At 53.4% G+C, this 17,666-nt stretch overlaps 4 protein-coding genes across 4 annotated transcripts; 3 read left to right on the top strand and 1 right to left on the bottom strand.

Annotated features, from left to right (window-relative positions):
- Positions 1-7,094: 7,094 nt before the first annotated feature.
- On the top strand, positions 7,095-8,614 carry PG985_003403 (uncharacterized protein; the record flags this gene model as incomplete). Its single annotated transcript, XM_066823172.1, has 4 exons — positions 7,095-7,332; positions 7,380-7,465; positions 7,553-7,926; positions 7,990-8,614. 4 exons carry the CDS (start codon positions 7,095-7,097, stop codon positions 8,612-8,614), a joined length of 1,323 nt encoding a protein of 440 aa, XP_066690604.1.
- Positions 8,615-11,750: 3,136 nt separating this feature from the next.
- PG985_003402 (uncharacterized protein) lies at positions 11,751-13,650 on the top strand (the record flags this gene model as incomplete). The annotated part of the gene is made up of 4 exons (XM_066823171.1): positions 11,751-11,990; positions 12,565-12,892; positions 13,003-13,181; positions 13,357-13,650. The coding sequence occupies 4 exons, from the start codon at positions 11,751-11,753 to the stop codon at positions 13,648-13,650; spliced, it is 1,041 nt and encodes a 346-aa protein (XP_066690603.1).
- A 1,582-nt stretch (positions 13,651-15,232) lies between these two features.
- PG985_003401 (uncharacterized protein) lies at positions 15,233-15,668 on the top strand (the record flags this gene model as incomplete). Its single annotated transcript, XM_066823170.1, has 2 exons — positions 15,233-15,320; positions 15,403-15,668. The coding sequence occupies 2 exons, from the start codon at positions 15,233-15,235 to the stop codon at positions 15,666-15,668; spliced, it is 354 nt and encodes a 117-aa protein (XP_066690602.1).
- Positions 15,669-15,854: 186 nt separating this feature from the next.
- On the bottom strand, positions 15,855-16,614 carry PG985_003400 (uncharacterized protein; the record flags this gene model as incomplete). Its single annotated transcript, XM_066823169.1, has 2 exons — positions 15,855-16,273; positions 16,392-16,614. 2 exons carry the CDS (start codon positions 16,612-16,614, stop codon positions 15,855-15,857), a joined length of 642 nt encoding a protein of 213 aa, XP_066690601.1.
- Positions 16,615-17,666: the final 1,052 nt, after the last annotated feature.

Below are 17,666 nucleotides of genomic sequence, written 5' to 3'. Positions count from 1 at the left end.
TGTGTGTGTGTATGTGTGTAAATGGATGCAAGCCATGAAGAACAAGTACCTAAGAATACCTCTCGATTAACCCGAGTCCCTCGAGGTATGATGCCAGAGGTGCCAGAAAAGTTACTGCGGGGACGAAGTTGTATATGAAGGACATGCCGGACTACGCCTGTTTGCCACACAGACCTATGCCTCTATACTTGAGCAAGTTCCTATGATAACTGTTCTGGCACTTCTAGCCTCATATTTCGACGGACTAAAAGATCGATAGGCCACACTTTCCTTCATTGGTTTGGATTCATACTGAAGATCAAGGTTAATGGATGGGACATTTACCTAACTGTTCTGCGGAATATTTCTGTTTTCCATGAGTCCCTCCTTTAAGACAGCTGCGCTCCGGTCTGATAGCTAGGCCACCCCAGTCAAACACCCACGAAGACATGAGACTCGCCAGGACTGCGGTGCCTCTCATCACCAGTTACACCACCGCCTCCTTCCCCCCATGAGCAGCGCGGCAGCTCACGGTCGGGTTTCCTGGATTTGCCCGATCCATAAGGGCGGTTGCAGTGGGAAGAGTACATGTGCCGTAGCGAAAAGGGGAGGTGCCACGAAAACGGGATGGAGTAACGACTGGAGGTGATTGAACGCAGAACACACGCCAGGGAAATTGAACCTATCCGGGCATATGCAGCGTTAATGGAGACGTATGGACATGTTATACGTCCAAAAAGGCCCCGCGACATTGAGTGAATGGCAGATGTGCACGATAGATTCCCGCTCCCATGGTGATGACCTTGGAAAATCCAGGCCTTCTCGCTCTTCCACACATACTTTGCGAGCCGCTTCGTCTTCTTGTGCGACTTTCTCTACAGTTTCTTGCTCGATCTATTCATCATCTTCATTGTCTGGTCCCCGTGCTGTGGTCAGACATGGCGATGGGTATGTCGGCACGTGTTTGAAGGATTCAACACTACCAACGGCAACATCGCCATAAGAGCTTGAGAAGACGACTAGCTGATGTAGAGAGTGAAAGCGGCTCGAGAATGCTCTTATATAGTCAATCAGTGTAAGAAAGTTGATAAGGTGTTTTTGTTTTTTTGTTTTTTTTTTCAATGAAGAAGCATGGGACTATATATACAGCAGCTTGCCGCACCAACTACCATTCCCCCCTATCCCGACACCTTCCTGTCGCGTGCGACATAGCAAACTCGCCCACGCAAGCACATGAACGCCGGCTCCCCCCTCCCTCAACATGTCTGCTCGCACGCTCCGGCAGGCATAGGGGCTCCATCGCAGCAGGGGCAAGCGTTTTTCTTGTGATCGGATGGACCTATGTACAGTACCAGTGCGTGATCAGACCATTGTAAAGGTTGACGCGGCGGTTGGTCTGCAGAGGGCCGGCGAGCGGTTGGCTATTGCCACCCTGAATGCGCCGAGATCAGGGTGACCAGAGCCGACAAAGTGGCGATACCCCCGTATCTCACTCACCGACTGCTGCTTACCGCAACACCCAAGCAGCAAGCAGGAGATAAAAATAGAGCTGCAGCTGCTCGCGTGGGGGCCAAGCTTGGGAAAGGGCCATGTGCGTATATTGCATACATGGCCGAGCGGTCATGGGCGCGCTGTGGTGGGTGATGGTTTAGTATGATGATCACTTGGCGACATGCACGAAGGACGAAGGATCTTTGGGTCCTCGTGTGTCCCTTCCTGTTTTCCCGCTTACACTTTGCCTCCCCCCAAGCTGGCTCTTGGAGACGGCGCCGAGATTTCGCTTAGTCGGGTCGTGAAACCACGAGTCCATATGACGCAGCCCAGTTGACTGTTGTGAGTAGGAAGTATATCCGGTTAGCTTCGCGAGCCCAGAGAACTTATAATAGAGAGTTTGGATTGGGATGTCGGCTTCTGTCCAGCGGCTCTGGGGCCCAGCCATCTGGGCGGCGAGTAGATATCTCTTGTTCGTGATGATCAAGCGGATGGGTTAAGATGGGCACAAGTCTTGGATAGCTTATCTACTCCCTCTCGCCGTTACTCCAGCAATGCGCATCAATACGAAGGGTAGCCGCAAGCGCGTGTTGCACTCGCCCAGGGACTTGGCGATTGGCGATCTCGTCAAGAGGCCAGCCAGTTTCACAAAGGCACGGCTGGTTTTGGGTTGTATCATGTTTGAATAAACTTCCCACGTTTCTCACCCTCTCATGCATCCCAAGGGGCTGGCCGATCCTGTACACGGAGCTGAAAAATAAGCATTTGCCAATCGCAACTCTAATTTCAGCTCCTCCCCAATCTCCAAACTAGGTGACATGCGTGTAGCTACATAACATGTAGGTATTTGAGACAGAGGGAGAGCGAGAAAGAGAGAGACGGTCCTGCGCCGATGGGCAATCTTATTCTCGAACAGCATTATGCGGAGAGCATTACATGCCAAGGGCTTCCGTTGATTCTGCTCATGTATGACCGGTTATCTAGGTAGTTTCACAGACAAACTAGCACAACAACAAAAGGAACCAACCACCGAGTTGCAAGATACAAGAAGCAGCTCCAAATATACTTGGCATCCAGCGGCGGTTTTGACTCTCGGAAGAAGTGTGCGCGTGCTACGTGGCAAAGTGTCGGCGCCCTTTACTGCGATAATTTCTCCCGGGCTCGTACAGGCCGGCCAGATTAATATGGTACTGTGTGCATCAATCAGTATGTCAAAGCGGCCCGGGGCGGCGCAACGTCGCATCACTGCATACGTGAATTTGCATGTCATGCGTCCGCCGATCAAGATTGGGCCGGGACCTGAAGGGACACGAGGGAAGATACATACTTATGGATAAAATAGTGGCATGCGGGATTGCCATTGGCGATCTTTCTCGAGTCAAGGATGACCCGGGTCCCGTCGATCTATATTCGGCAGTGTCGGCTACGTCTCGCGCACAGAATCTGATAATCCAGCAAATGTCAATCCATCACCTGACAACTGATAAGAGAAGATCCCTGGTGCTGGGACGCCTGACAGCCTGACGACATAATGATCGACCTCGCCATGCCTTCTTGCAGAAGTCAGCCTCTCCCATCATTGATGCAGAAGTGCAGGGCAGCCCACCCGACCCAATCAATAGTCTCGATGGGGCGGTGCACGTACACACATTGTATCGCGAGAGCCGCTCAGCTGCTTGCTGCCTCTCTGCCGAGTGCCTTTAGTCGCAAAGTTTTCCGTCCAGTTCGTAACTACTTTTAAACTTTAGACTTAATTCCGCGCCTGGGAAAGCTAGGTGGTGGATGCCAGGACGAAGGGAAGCCCTGGCCATGCCATGTGTTCAGTAGAATGGGTCCCCTCTCTGCTGGCCTCCTGGGATATACCCTACTTCAGTCCCTCTATTGATGGTGTTGCGCTTTCTTTACGTCGTGGTAAAATTGTCGTGTTCACTTGAATGGACGTCCAAAATCAAGTAATTCTCGACAGCCCTCCTGCTTGGCATCTTCTGCCTCGGCATTTTCATCCGTTCTGCGACTAGCAGCAGCAGTGGGTAGCAAAAGTCGCGTGTTTGGAAGTCTGAGAGCCTGAGACTTGCGACGAATACTAACGGCCTCTAGTGTGCGTTGGCTGATGTTCCATCAACGGTGGCCGAGTTGCAGCCGGCCTCGGTCTAATTCGGAGGGCCGCTGCCGAGGAACAAGAAGAGGACGTAAGAGAAGAAGGCTAAAGAGAGCCTGGCAAGGCTACATGGAGCTAAGCCAGGCCTGCTGCCTGCATTGTAAGTGGGAATGGGAGAGTGAGTGTGAGAGGGTGCCGACATGAGAGAGGGGGGGCCGCTAAATCCAACCTCGAGCTATAATACCTACCAACTATTGAATTACCTGGTGAGATCTGCAGAATGTTCTTCTCTGACATATTCGCCCGGCGGCCCTGATAGAACTCTCCGTCGCATCCATCCGTCTTTTAGTAGCAACCTAGTAGCAACGCCGGCTTGTAGGCTGTTGCTGGCGGAAGAAAGAAGCAAGCAAAGGAAGAAGAAAAAGAAGCAGTGTAACAAAGACCGAGTCATGTTTCCTGATCGGAATTAATCCCTTCCTCAGATCTGGCGGGGAGGGGTTACATCGCTGTTACAGGCGTTGTAGGGGTATCTGTGCGCGCACGCGCCCCCTGCCTCGGAGCCTCGGAGCCAGATGCTAGTTTCGGGGACTTAAACCGCGGGGAACCACGGGAGAGCCGTGTGGCTGATAATCGTGCATATATGTAACGTCAACTATAGTTTCAGTGAGAAGCAGCAAGCAGCAGCAAGCACATGGCGTTGGGCCATTTCCTTCTCTTCCCCTCATCTCAAACAAAAGCAGACTGGACAGACACGTTGTGCAACGGCCAACGGCGTCAGCGGCGCTGGTGACAGACCGGCGTTGCTAGACCAGACGAACTGGAACAGTTGACAGGTCCAACCTGCGCCTTTCCGGGTCCGGAGTGTGGGAAGCTTGGCGATTGGCGAATCGTTCTCCGGATGCGGACTCGAGCCACCAATAGTCCCGTCGTAGGTGGTAGGGGTTCTGGCATGGGACCCTGAATTTGAATTGCACACCAAGTGCTAATATATTAGCATCTCAGTAGTCCAGCAGTAGCGCATGGCAGTATCCGCAGGGGCTGAACGAATAACAGTAGGGCAACCTTGTCGTCAGACCATTTCTGGTCAAAGCATATCTCATAATCACCGCTCGCCTCATCAATCTCATGCGTCTGCATTACCCGCATGCAGACTGTTTGTCCGCTTGCTGTTTCTGTCGGGGGAAGGGGAAAGGATGCCACGATGTATCGAGATCACCCGAGGTTCTTTTCGAGCAAGCCGGCGAGTGAGGAGGCAAAGTGGCAAGTGGCAAGCGGGGCCCAAGAGGGAGATGCACGGCGATGCAACCCCGAGATCTGTTTCGTCTTGTTTCCCCGACGAGTGTGAAGCTTGCGGCATGCAGGTGGTGGGAGGAAGGGAGTGAGAGAACAAACAAAGTCCCGGCTTCTGCGCTCAGACCCCTGCCTATTCGCCCGTGCTACCCCGGCCGTTACGGGAAGGTGTACAGCCACTCCCAACGTTGTACTTGTATGTCATAGTAGTACTGCAGCAATAGGTAGTGACTAGTGCCGGTTTTTGATTGCTCTCTCTGCCATTACAACATTACCCGTGACAGGGCCTGGACGACAAGGTTTCAGGGCTGATATCAGAAAGAAAAAGAAATGAAAATACCCTACCTACTTACAAGAGTAATGGTGGGCAGTCAGTTCGATGTCGCCTGACTCGCGCAGACGTTGTCCCCGGCCGGCGGGCTGGGCTGGATGGGCTGGATGGGCCGACTGGTGGCAGGTCTCACTTGAGTTCAAAGCGTTGACATACATACCACAGACCTGCGCAGACCTGAGGCCGAGACTCACTACATACTCAGGATATCTCATCCGTCGGCGCAACCCAGGGTTTTGAAGAAGCCGGCTGTGGCTTGAAACCCGCCGGGTCCCTCTCTTTTTCTCTCCACCTTCATAAACGCATTGCTCGAGTGGATTCGTCTTTGTTCCTTCCCGTCATTTCATCAGCCCAAGTTGGGAATTCTTCGCGGGAGGTGTCGCGAATGTTGTTAGTCGTCGAAACAATCGTACAATGTATTTAGGTGGGTGTATATTCCTCTACATCGACCTCAGCACGCACAATGCCGGATGTCGGGGTGCCGGGATGAGAGTGGGAGTGGAAGGGCCAAGTCGATCTCCATTTGCTCTTTTGCAATGATCGACCGGTCTAGCCAATGGCGGCAGTCGCGCACTGGCCTACTCGCGCGCATTTCAACATGCAGGCTGAAATGTCCAGCAGGCCAAACGTCAACACCGTCACTTCCCATTGAGGCAACTGGTAACCACTTTATTAGACTTCGCTAATGCAGGGAATGGGTGTTGTAGTGCAGTATGCAACGGGATCATAGTGTGGTTTTGCGAAGATTGCGAAAGGACGGTGCCCAGCAGAAAACTATGCCGAGGTGGTGCGAGCAAAGGCATGAGGTGAGGTGTAGTTGCTATTCGCAATCGCAAAAAGCAATCATGAATATTACCTATGTAGGTAACTGACATTGGAATTAAGTGATGCTCTGACCACCGGTTTGCCCTTATGATCAAACGTTTCGCGAACCAGACACATGCAGATGCAATCGATCACCAAGCCCTCGTTCGACTGCGGGGTAGCCACGAGCCACCAGGCTGCTATGTAGGCAGGGAGGGACAAGGGGAAAAAAGAAACGCATAAATCTATGTCTAACAGCTGGGTAGTCCGGTCCTGGTAAGAAGGATTAAGAGAGGGGTGGTGAAGCAGTAGTTGAAGCAGGGAAACCTGCTGTTTGCTGCTATGCTTTGGGACGCAAACTAAAGCTGCTAACCTTAGGCCTGTATCGAGAGAGGGCAGCAGTAAAGGAAAAAAACGTATGAGGCTTCCCGGCAGACCTCGAACTGGCTACCGTTTTAGTGCGCCGCTTCCGGCTGGCTACCGGCCAGGGGGCCCCAAACCTGCCGAAGGTCGGCAGGGATCAGGCTGCTCGATTTGCTCAATCGCGGATTGATCGCCGACGCAGCCTGCCAGCCAAGCCCCCAGCCAGGCAGGCTCAATATGGGCGGTTCCCCTGACGGCCTGCAGATGCGGCATGCTTGTTCGATGGAAATGGATCGTCAGACCCCCCCTGCACCTACGCATCGCTCTACCTATGCGCCATGTACCTACCTCATCAAGGCTATTCGGTGCTTCATGAGTGTTTCCCTTCGGGCGGCCATTGTAGGTACACGAGCGAGATGGAGAGCGACGCTTGCGGACCCTATAATGTGGGGGGTCAGGCACAGCAAGCAGCAGGATGCAACCTGGGCATAAAGTAGATAAGTATTCAGCACACCTCTCTCCTCTCTCGGCATTCGATAGGTGAAAGCTTGAGCGAAGCGAGGAAGTCAAAAGGGTCGATTGCAATTTGCCCATCCGTCCATCCCTGATGCCTTACCGAGGCCATCGCTCCCGTTCATTTCACTATACATATGTCTGTCCGTTGACCGGCGGCCCGGAAAGCAAGCATACACGGAACGAAGAAGAAATAAAGAGGAAGGAAAAGAACACCAAGACAAGATGGAGGCCAGCAACCGCGTCACCATGGCGGAAGAATTCATCGACCACTCGCTCGACGGCCAGGGGCGGGGCAAGGAGATCATCGCCATCCTCAGCGTCTTCAGCGCCCTCTCCTCCATCGTCGTGGCCCTGCGCATCTACACCCGCGCCAGCATCCTGCGGAGTTTCGGTACCGACGACGCCATCATCATCGTAGCCCTAATACTCACCATCGGTTCCGCCGTCGCCATTGGCCTTGGTAGGTCTACTCAAACTCATCTTGACGATGATCCATGACACTAACAGATATCTCCCCATGCACAGAGGGCAAGTTTGGTCTCGGCACACACACATGGGTTCAACCCCTTGAGGACTTCATTCCCTACATGAAGGTAAGAATATTTCACGTCAACATGTCCTTGCCCCAGGATGAGAAACAGGGGAACCCCGAAACTGACCAAACCCAACCGGCGTTCTAGTCCTTCTACGTCTCCATCATCCTCTACAACGTCGGCTTGTGCCTGATCAAGGTCTCGATCCTGCTCCAGTACCGGCGCATCTTCACGCAGAAACTGACACAGTGGATGGCGGGCGGTCTGCTCATCTTCATCCTGGCCTGGACGGTGACGCTCTCGGTGCTGCTGCCACTGGTGTGCTTCCCGGTGGCCAAGTTCTGGGAGCCGTCCCTGCCCGGCACCTGCGTGGACCAGCTGGCGGTCTGGTACGTCATGGCCGGCGTCAACATCATCACCGACTTCGCCATCTTCATCATCCCGCTGCCCGTCATCAAGTCGCTGCAGCTGCCGACCAAGCAGAAGATGCTGCTCGTCGTCGTCTTTGGCCTGGGTCTCTTGTAAGTCTCTCTTAACCCCTGCTGAAACCATGCGCCCTTACTGACCACCACCCCTTCCCACAGCACCTGCGTCATCTCCTGCCTCCGCATCCGGACGCTGAAGATGGCCTCCCTCACCAAAGACCCCAACTGGGACAACACGGACGCGGCCCTCTGGTCCTTCATCGAACTCTGCATCGGCGTCCTGACCTCGAGCCTGCCGACGCTTCGGCCCCTGATCGCCGCCGCCCTGCCGCGCCAGTTCGGCTCGAGCGGCCGGCGCGGCTACCAAGACTACAGCGGCGGCGCGTACGGCACGTCGCGGAGCCGCGCCCTATCTGTCGGCGGCCTGGGTGGCAGCATGGGGACGCGCAAGAACGGCGGAGGAGGCCTGCCCAAGTCCTCGACGGCGTCGGACAGCCTCGAGGAGCTGCACCAATATAAGTACGGCCGCGACGACAAGGACCTCGAGCGCGCCATTGGCGGTGGCGATGCCACGCCCGGGTACAGCGTCAACGTGTCCTGCGACCACGACACCTTCGAGATGCAGAGGCCGGGGGCCGCCGTGGTGACGCCCCAAAGCCCACTGTCGTCGGGCGCGAAGCGGTCCCGGTCGCAGAACAAAAGCAGCAGTGGCGGCGGCAACGGCATCGTGGCGACGACGACGGTGACGCGGGAGTACGAGCCGTCGATACGGAATGTCGTGTAACGAACCGGATGAATGACGCGACGATGAATGAAGATACCAAATAAGCAGAAAAAGAAGAAAAAGATGACAAGGGGTGATGTGCGCGGCGTCTTGGGTCGGAGTGGTTGGCTGTCTCGATCATTGCATCTTAGCCGTGCATGATTTTCGCTCCTATTTGCTTTCCTTGCGTCTGTTTTCAACTTTAGCCAGTTACACTTGATATACCCAATTATTACTTACTTCTTTTCTAACGCACTCCCTTTCAAATGCCGGCAACATGATTCCTTCTTACACTGCCGGTCGCGTGTTGCCAAAGCTCGCCACGACTATTTCCCTTTCGCATCTTGTTCTCGACTCATATCTTGCAATGTGAAGGTGTTCATGCCATGCAGGCAGGTGCCTGACATTCTACAATGATCATTTGGAACTACAAGATCATACCTTTGAAGGTTTCCGGCGCCGATTTGCTCAGCTAGGGTCTACTACAGCTACAGGTGCACCTATGCTTCCCCGCCCACTACCGCCCACTGACCCCGTCCCTAGGAGCTTTAAGTACTACAGCGACTGCCTGGAGGCTCACCTTCCGCACAACACAGCATGGCTTGGTCAACATTCAATGTTGCTATTTGAATATCAGATTCTTTCTGCCCCAGATCGCATTGGCGCATCTCCTTTCTTGCATTCAATTGCAAACCAGCTCTGCCGACCAAACCAACTGCCGCGCCTGCAGCACCTCTGCTCCTTCTCCATGCAGCTGAAAAAGGCTGCCCTTCATCCTTTTCCTTTCTCCCCCAACATCGCAACCTGCCCTTGAACATGTAACAACGGCAACACCTCCGGCACTTTACCAAATCGCCGTCATATCACATCCACAGTGCCACAGAGTTGCAATGCCTACAACTCCATGCCCGGGCCCCGGGTCGGGATCATATCTCAGCGTCTTCCCCGGATCTTACTTGCCACATTGACCCCTGTGGCAATGTTCATCCAGATCCCGGCCATGGCCAATCGTCTTGTCAACACCAAGCAGCTCACCCAGCTCTCAAAAAACAAAAAGGTACCTACACACCGAACGTATCACTCACTTCATGGCATGCAGGGACTTGATGCTCCCTTACTCGTTCTGAAAGTCTTCTAATGCTTATCAGGAAACAACACGATCACATTGGAGAGAACTGGCAAAGAGCCATCGAATGTGTCTCTATCGAGGCCCTCTTGCTCCTGCCGTCCAAAAATGCACCTTTGCGAACACCGTCCATCACAACTGTCCTGTGTCCGGGGATTCAGCCAAACCAAACATCTACAGTCGCGGAGGAAGGATAACATCTTCTCTGCGATTCCTCTTTGATTCGATGATTCACTGAATTCTGCAATTCACATTACTTATCGCATTTCGCTGCATTTTCACCGTCGGCAACCTCTTACGAACTGGATCACTCAACCTTGCCAACATGAAGCCACTGCTATCACTACCACTGACCTTGCTTATCACACACCACGTGCTTTACCATGATGTTCACATTGCAATCGCAACATTGTACGACGGCCATTTGGCAGCGCACTTCTTGTACATGACACTCCGAGAACGTGAGTATCAGGCCGTGGTAGGAGGCCCGAACTGAACAACAGCAGCCTGGCCAATCCTGATCAACTAAGCCGCCAATGCATTCACAAATCCCAAGGCGCCAGAGGAAATAAAAAGAACATAACCCAACTCACTGCGCAAATAACTGCCTGTATGGAAACCTACAGATGACCGTTAGTGGGTTCTTGTTCGACGAAAGACCTTCCCATGATACCGGCTTCGCCTCATCCAGTGAACTCTTACATTGCTGCTATTCCGGTGTTTCCCATACTTGCTCTGTTGTGGTCAATGAATTCTACCTGAGAGACGGATGCTCATCGTACTTCATCGTACTGTTGGCATCCTCTTGGTAGTGATGTGGCAGGATCGATGCTAGGACGATATTTCTGCTCTCACACAACATCGAACCTGCCTCGCTGTGTGGTCCAGGTCAACTACTCTCGAGTGCTGACTCCCTCCAAACTGGGATCTTGTTTCTTCTGGCCTGGCTCTGGCATTACTGGCTTTCTGGTCCAAGGCCGTCTATGAGTACCGTGTCTGTGGCTCACTGTATCTGTAACTGAGCACGGCAGATCTATACAATCGGATCCAAGTGAACTGCTTCGTCAGAGGCTGGGCTCGCCGATTGTTATCAAGGCAAGTCAAGGCAATCGCAAGAACAAAATCGACGATTCAGGGGACGAGATAATCGATTCCCAACAAGCTGTCATTGGGAAACAATTGCCATCGATGGTTCGCTCGAGGAAGGGCGACAAATTGTCAAATACGTACCTGCCTGCTCGAGCGATCAAACAAACCATTGAATGGGTGGTGGACAAGTTCACGGCTGCACTTCCCGTCACCTTCTCGTGACGTCGCAATCAGTTCTGCCAACTTATTCACCTTCCACCACCTTAATTTACCGTCGAAGAGCTCACAGATACACAACACGTCACTGATTCGTGACGGCACAATAACTTCTGCCAACTTGTCCACCTTCCATTCATCAGAGGGCTTCATAGCAGCTAAGTGCTTTGGTGTTTTCGCCGAATTAAACCACCTTCTCGCAGGCCAACTACTCTCTCTCACACACATCTTTTTCTCTCAAAGGAAGCACAAGTAGCTGACCTTCTACCTCTTTCACCACCATCACTTGAAGCCTCCAAGCTTCTCACCACTCAGCTCCCTCCCATCATTTATTTGTTCACTGTTTTCATCAGAGGCCATATTTTCTCTCCTCCCTCTAGGAAAGAACGAACAGGTTACCCTTCCTCTTATTTCATCACAAGTTCTCGAGGTCCCCAAACTTCCTCACCACTCAGCTCACTTCATCACTTGTTCACTGCATCCATCACAGCGCCAGACTTTCTCATTTATCTCGAGGAAAGAACGAGTAGGCTTACCATCCTTCATCTTTCACCACAAGTGCTTGAAGTCCCCCCAAGCTTCTAACCACTCAGCTCACTTCCATCACTTGGTTCACTACGCCGAATTATCTACCAGCTGTTGCCAAGCATTTTCTTTTGCTGGGCTTCTTCGCATCACCGACTTTACTTGATACATTGACACGATCGCAACTGAACAGCAGCAACAATGGCCGGCTATAACGATCCCCAGCAGCAGCAGCAGCCCTTCGACCAGGACCTAGAGGACTGGCTGCACCTCACCGGCTGGCACCAGGTCGAGCACCGCCGCGAGAAGCTGGAGAAATGGCGCGACGTCCATTTCGAGTACGAGACCCAGCGTCGCGCCATCATGCGAGGCACCTACGACCGCCTCGACCGCGAGCACCATGAGGCCCAGATGGGCCGCGAGATGGCTGGCAACAACCAGGTAAATTTTCATCTCTAAATACACATACACACACGCAGACGCTTGCGCTCGGTTGAAACTGGCGTACACTCGGTCGCCCTCACTTCTCGTTTCTATATATTACTCTATATACCCAAAAATTTCCGCAGCCGCGACACATTCTCACGCGGCCGTGTCGAAAACGTATTTCCTATTCCCATTTTATTATTTCATATATACCAAAAATCCTTCGGCGGCGGCCTACTCGCCGGTACCATACTTAACGAGCCGCTATATCGAAAACGTATTTATCCCCTCTACTCGCACCGATCTACGCGGGCGCCCGTTCGTTCGAAATTACTTCTCGTCCCAGCCCGTTATTCTATGCGAATAAGAAACCCCGCGGCCGAAATACACTCTCGCGCGGACGGGACGAGAAACGTCCACTACTCGCACCGGTCTCCACAGGCGCCCGTCCGGTCGGAGTCGCTTCTCATCCCGATACATCGCTCTATACAAATAAGAAACCCCGCGGCCGGGATACCTTCTCGCGCGGACGGATCGAAAACGAATGTCGTCCCGAGCTTCGATCACTAACCACATACATATGTCACAGGCTCTGCCCCAACAAGGTCCGGGCAACTTCCATCACCAGGCCCTGGCCTTTCGCCCTGCCCCCGGCGCCCACCGCGCCGAGCAGCAGAACGCCCCTGCCACCCCCCGCGCTGCCCGCGCCGCTCCCGCCGCCCCGATCCAGATCCGCGGCCGCGCCCGCGAGCGCGCCTACCGCAGCCGCAGCCCCATCCGCGACCGCAGCCCTCCCGCCGTCCGTGGCCGTCGCGCTATTGAAAATGCCGGCAACCCTCCTCGCGGCAGCCGTAACCAGGGCCAGCAGCGCGCCGTCGGCTATCCCATCCGGGACATCGACCTCGGCAACGACGGCGGTAAGTTTCCTCTCCCCTCCCACTTGAACATTTTTCGTCGGCCCCTTTTTAACGGGGCTGCCACATCGCCGACGAACTCTGACTCTGACTAACGTGATCTCCTTGTACAGACACCCGCTTCTTCATGATCAAGTCCGTCGACACGCGCAACATCTTCACCTGCTGGGACGACAATCTCTGGGCCACTTCGTCCGTTGAGAAGGGTAACATCTTGGCCGACGCCTACGACACCAGCAAGAATGTCGTCTTGTTCTTCTCGGCCAACGGTTCCCATGCCATCCAGGGTTACGTGAGTTACCATTATCCCCTTTCGTTCATTACTTGCATAACTATTCCCTTTCTTTCACCTTTTACCTACATGGCATCACCAGCGGCATAACCAAAGTTGCTCCCCATTATTCCACTGCCATACCATTACCCCAACAATTGATTTCCTTGACTAACTCTGGTAATAACCATAACAGGCCCGCATGATCGGCCCCCCCTCCGGCAACATCACCAAGCCCGAGTGGTACCACCTGGTCTCGCGCGACATGTCCGAGCCCTTCCCCGTCGAGTGGCTGTGCAAGAACGTCTGCTCCGACCGCCCCATGCGCCACCTGAGCAACCGCCTCAACTACGACGAGGAGACCGGCGGCTACCATCCCCCCAACCGCTCGCGCGACTGCCAGGAGATCGACACGATCTGCGCCCTCGAGATGATGGAGATCATGAAGAGCAACGCGGCCAATCTTGGTGGTGGCAACAGAGCCGATTAGGTGGAGTCATCATGAATACGTACCTGAACTTGGCTATTGGAGTGGATGGAACAGTTGTGGCATCTGGGATAAGAAGTTACGCCATCTGGAGTAATTACCTACATACCTAGTCATGACATCTGGAATCGCCAGCTATGCCATCTGGAATCAGCAGATACTGCCTGGATCAATTGGGCGGACCAACTGGGTCTTCTTTCATCGGGGAAACTGAATCGGGGAAAATGGATTATGCTACTTCATTTAGGCAGAATAATTACAATGAGTACCTACTTACACATATGTTATCGCGGTTTTGAGCTTATTGGGTGAAACGGGGTCGGCGGACGTTCAGTATTAAACGAAAACGAGATTCAACCGGGATTTAGTTGCGATATTTTCGTCAGGATAAATTTCATTTTCGTCACGCTGAATCTCGTTTTCACTTGCTTTTGCTCGGCGCGAGTAAACAGGTCGGCGCCCTAGCTGTAGATGGGATACCATGTTCCCACGACTCCATGTACGCGACAGCATATCCTGCGGAGCCGGTATCATGGACTATGCGCCCGAAAGGACTCGCCATATATGCGACTGGCCAGCATACTACTGCGTCTGAGGGGAATCGCCAAGGCTGGAATGCCGATTGGAGCTGAGATGGATGTTGACGTCGCGGTTCAGTAAGTAAGGTGCCGAACTGCCAGATATGGCCTTGCCAGTAACCGGTAGGTAACTTAGACAGTGACGGGGGCAGATACTCTCCGCGAAACATGCAATGCCAGGCAGACAAGATCGGGTGCACTTCTTGAGCTTCTTCTTGAGGGGCTTCCATCACAGATCGCAGCAGGTGCGGTTCTCCCTGCTGGTCTGGCGACCTACCTTGCGCCGTAAGGTGGCATTGCCAGACATATGTAACGCTTGCGATTTTCCTCTCTTTCTCTTTTCCCAGCTATTTCTAATTTCGAACAAGCGCCGTTTGGGTGGCTCTGTGTAGATTGGGACACATATTCCATTGCAGAGAGCATGGTGATGAGAGAGGTGTTGCCGGCAAGTTAAAGACTTGTCACGTAATAACTGGAGTGATCTATAACCTAGAATTTCACCATTACATCTGCTCAGATCGTAGGAGCGAGGTAAGTTCTCATCATATCCATCACCAGTCCTGCTTGAAATTGTTCCCATCGCTACGTGACTAACCTCTCTCTGCAAAAGAACGATTCCAACCCCAGTCACATCAGCTCCTCCTAACAATTTCCAACACACCTACTAAGCTGATCTCCAGGTAAGGCAACTTATCCATCCCAAACCGATAAGATGAGCGACGAGGAAACCATTACAACAAAGCGCGAATTGGCCCTGATATTGGTTAGAGACTGTTCCGGCCAGCGCGTGGACAGAGTTGACTAGACTGTCCAACTCGAGGATAACCCAGCAGTTCTGGCATAACCAAATTATGGATGAAGGAATCCGATACGGTGATCTGGCGACTCGATCACCAAAAGGTAAGTCCTCCCATACAGTGCAGGACCAAGACTAACAGTGTGCAGTATAAGCAGCCAATATAAAGCCTCCGCCGCCGCCGGCATCGACAAGATTAATCGATCAAACCATGGACACCCTAAAGAACCGATGGGATATTGTCGACAATGAGATTGGACTGCCAGATATGAAGGGTCGCGATGACGAGCCACTCAACTGTGCAGTAGCACCGTTTACTATACGCAGGTTCCTCGTCTCAATCGGTTCTCGCGAGGCATTGGGACTTCTCCGGCTTGGCAGCTTCGCTTGCCTATCCTGCTAATGCGCATATCCTGATTTCCGGGCTGTGTCCTTACCCTTATTTCTGGATTCCACTCCCCGGCAACGTTCGAGTAGTATATATGAACATAGACGCCAACTACGACGACGACGACGACGACGACGACGACGACGACGACGACGACGACGACGACGATGACAGCGACAGCGGTCCTCCGCATCAAGTGGTGCCCGATGACAGGCTCTCCAAGCTTAAGAACAAAGGCTGTCAAAGTCTTGCTTGCTAAACGTCATTTGAAGAAAGCAGGCAAAGATTTCGCCAAGACTGTCCGCGGCAAGGTAGTTTATAAAGTCGCAGTCACCGTCACGGCAATTGCGGAAGTTGGATATGAAGCAAATATGACGGCTTGTTATCTCCCACACAGGTGTGTGAAGTAGAAAAAGGGTATCATTAAATATCTCCAGTCAACTAACTAACATACCACCAGCGCGGCGCCAAATCCGACACACATCAGCATTATTACCGCCATCCCCACCTCGCCGTGCCGCCGCGCGACACCACTCTTGCTCGCCTGGTCCTCGCTAGAATTACTGCCACCCCCTCCGCCGCCACCACCGCTGCCGACACTGACCCCGCTTCCGCTGCCGGCGCCCGACGGCGTGACCGTGACGGGGGCTTGCTGCGCCTTGATGGTGACGGGGGCAATGGTCCGGGTCACGGCCCCGCCGCTCGTGACGACCGTGGTCCCCGGGATGGTGGTGGGATTCGGCGCGACGACTTTGTAGGAGAAGCCGCCGCTGCCGCCGGTCGGGCTCTGCGTCGCGGCGGGCGGCAGCTCTTTTTCAGCGCCGGGGCCACTTCCGCACAGGTCCGTTATGGATGTGAGAGACACTGAGTTTGTTTGTTAGTCATGGTTTTTATGTGCTTGGCGGTTGCGACCTCAATAATGCGCCAAGAAAAAGAGAATGGGAGAAAGAAGAGAGAAAGAGAAAGCAGGTTGCACACTCACACAGTAGATCGTCGTCGCGACACTCCTGGGCCAGGCAGGGCTCGGCAAAGTAGATGAGGTTGGGCTGCTGTCGGCAGGCGCAGGCGGCGTCGGTCGCGCTGCAGCCAAGGAAGAAGGCGGTGGCGGCGTAGCAGCTCCTCACACAGCTCGTCATCTCGGCAGCGACACCACGGCTGCTGGTCGCCATCGACATTCCCGCCAGGACGACATGTCGCAGGCGCATCTTGTCGGGGTTATGTCATGCGGCAAACACCAGCGGCGGCGACGACAGCAACTACAAGAGTAGCGATAGGTAAAAGAGAAAGAGAGAGGGAGAGGGTATATGTGTGTTGCCGTGCGCAACAATCGCGCGGGTGAGGAATTCGGGAATTCCAATTTCGGTTTGGTGGTTAGGTATGATGTAGGTCCTTGCTTGCTCAATTCCGCCGTCGTACGTAATCTTATCTCTGGCTGCGTGCGACCTGGTTTGCTGCGGTGCAACTCTGGGGCTGGAGGATTAGACGACCAGAAAGCAAGCGGGCTGCAAGATGAAGTAACCAGAGGATCGTCACGAGAGAGAGATCGTCCGCAAAAGCTGAAAATAGAACGGGTGCTCAGTTCCACTGCGACTCTGCTGCATTCCTTGGAAAGTTGGAGGAAAGCTTTTGTTCGTATTCGATCGATCTCTGGTTGATCACATAAAATTGGGCGGGCTTCTTCTGGGCGGGCGCACCGATGGGCTAGTGAAATAGGTCAACCAGTATCGACAACATTGAAGGTAATTGCCTCAATGTTAGATTGCTCTCTCTCTTTCTCCCTCGCTGGCTTGTGTCAATTATGGTTTCTGGCGGCGCTGCGCTGGCCGGCCATGGCCTCATGCTGAGCAACTGCGCCTTGATGGGCGCCTTCTCTAACCAGCATTGTTTTGACAGCTTGTTAGTCAGTTACACGTGGATAAGAGTGGGAAAGAGCGAAAGAGCAAGCCACTCCACACCCGGGTCGCAAAGGCTGGCGCATTCCGGGCAGGCATTGGATGGGATCGTCTCCTTTTGACACGACAACCTTGGTGGGGTTGAAGGTGATGTTGCTTTCATACAGCATTGAATGGATTGATAGAGAGGCTGCTTTCAGTGCAAGTGAGATGGGAGCGTCTCTGGATAGTCCCCTGTAATCGATTAGAAACCTCCGACAGCATTTGTGCTACAGCTGCAGCTCGACCAGTGCAGGTGAAAAGTACACACATCTAGTGTGTGAGCAAATTCCATTGCACTAGTCCTTTTGGAATGCTCGATAATG

Source organism: Apiospora marii (assembly GCF_038362585.1).
Source record: "Apiospora marii strain CBS 49790 chromosome Unknown utg000002l_segment0_segment0, whole genome shotgun sequence".
Lineage (NCBI taxonomy): Eukaryota > Fungi > Ascomycota > Sordariomycetes > Amphisphaeriales > Apiosporaceae > Apiospora > Apiospora marii.
This window is presented reverse-complemented; position numbering and strand designations above follow the sequence as displayed.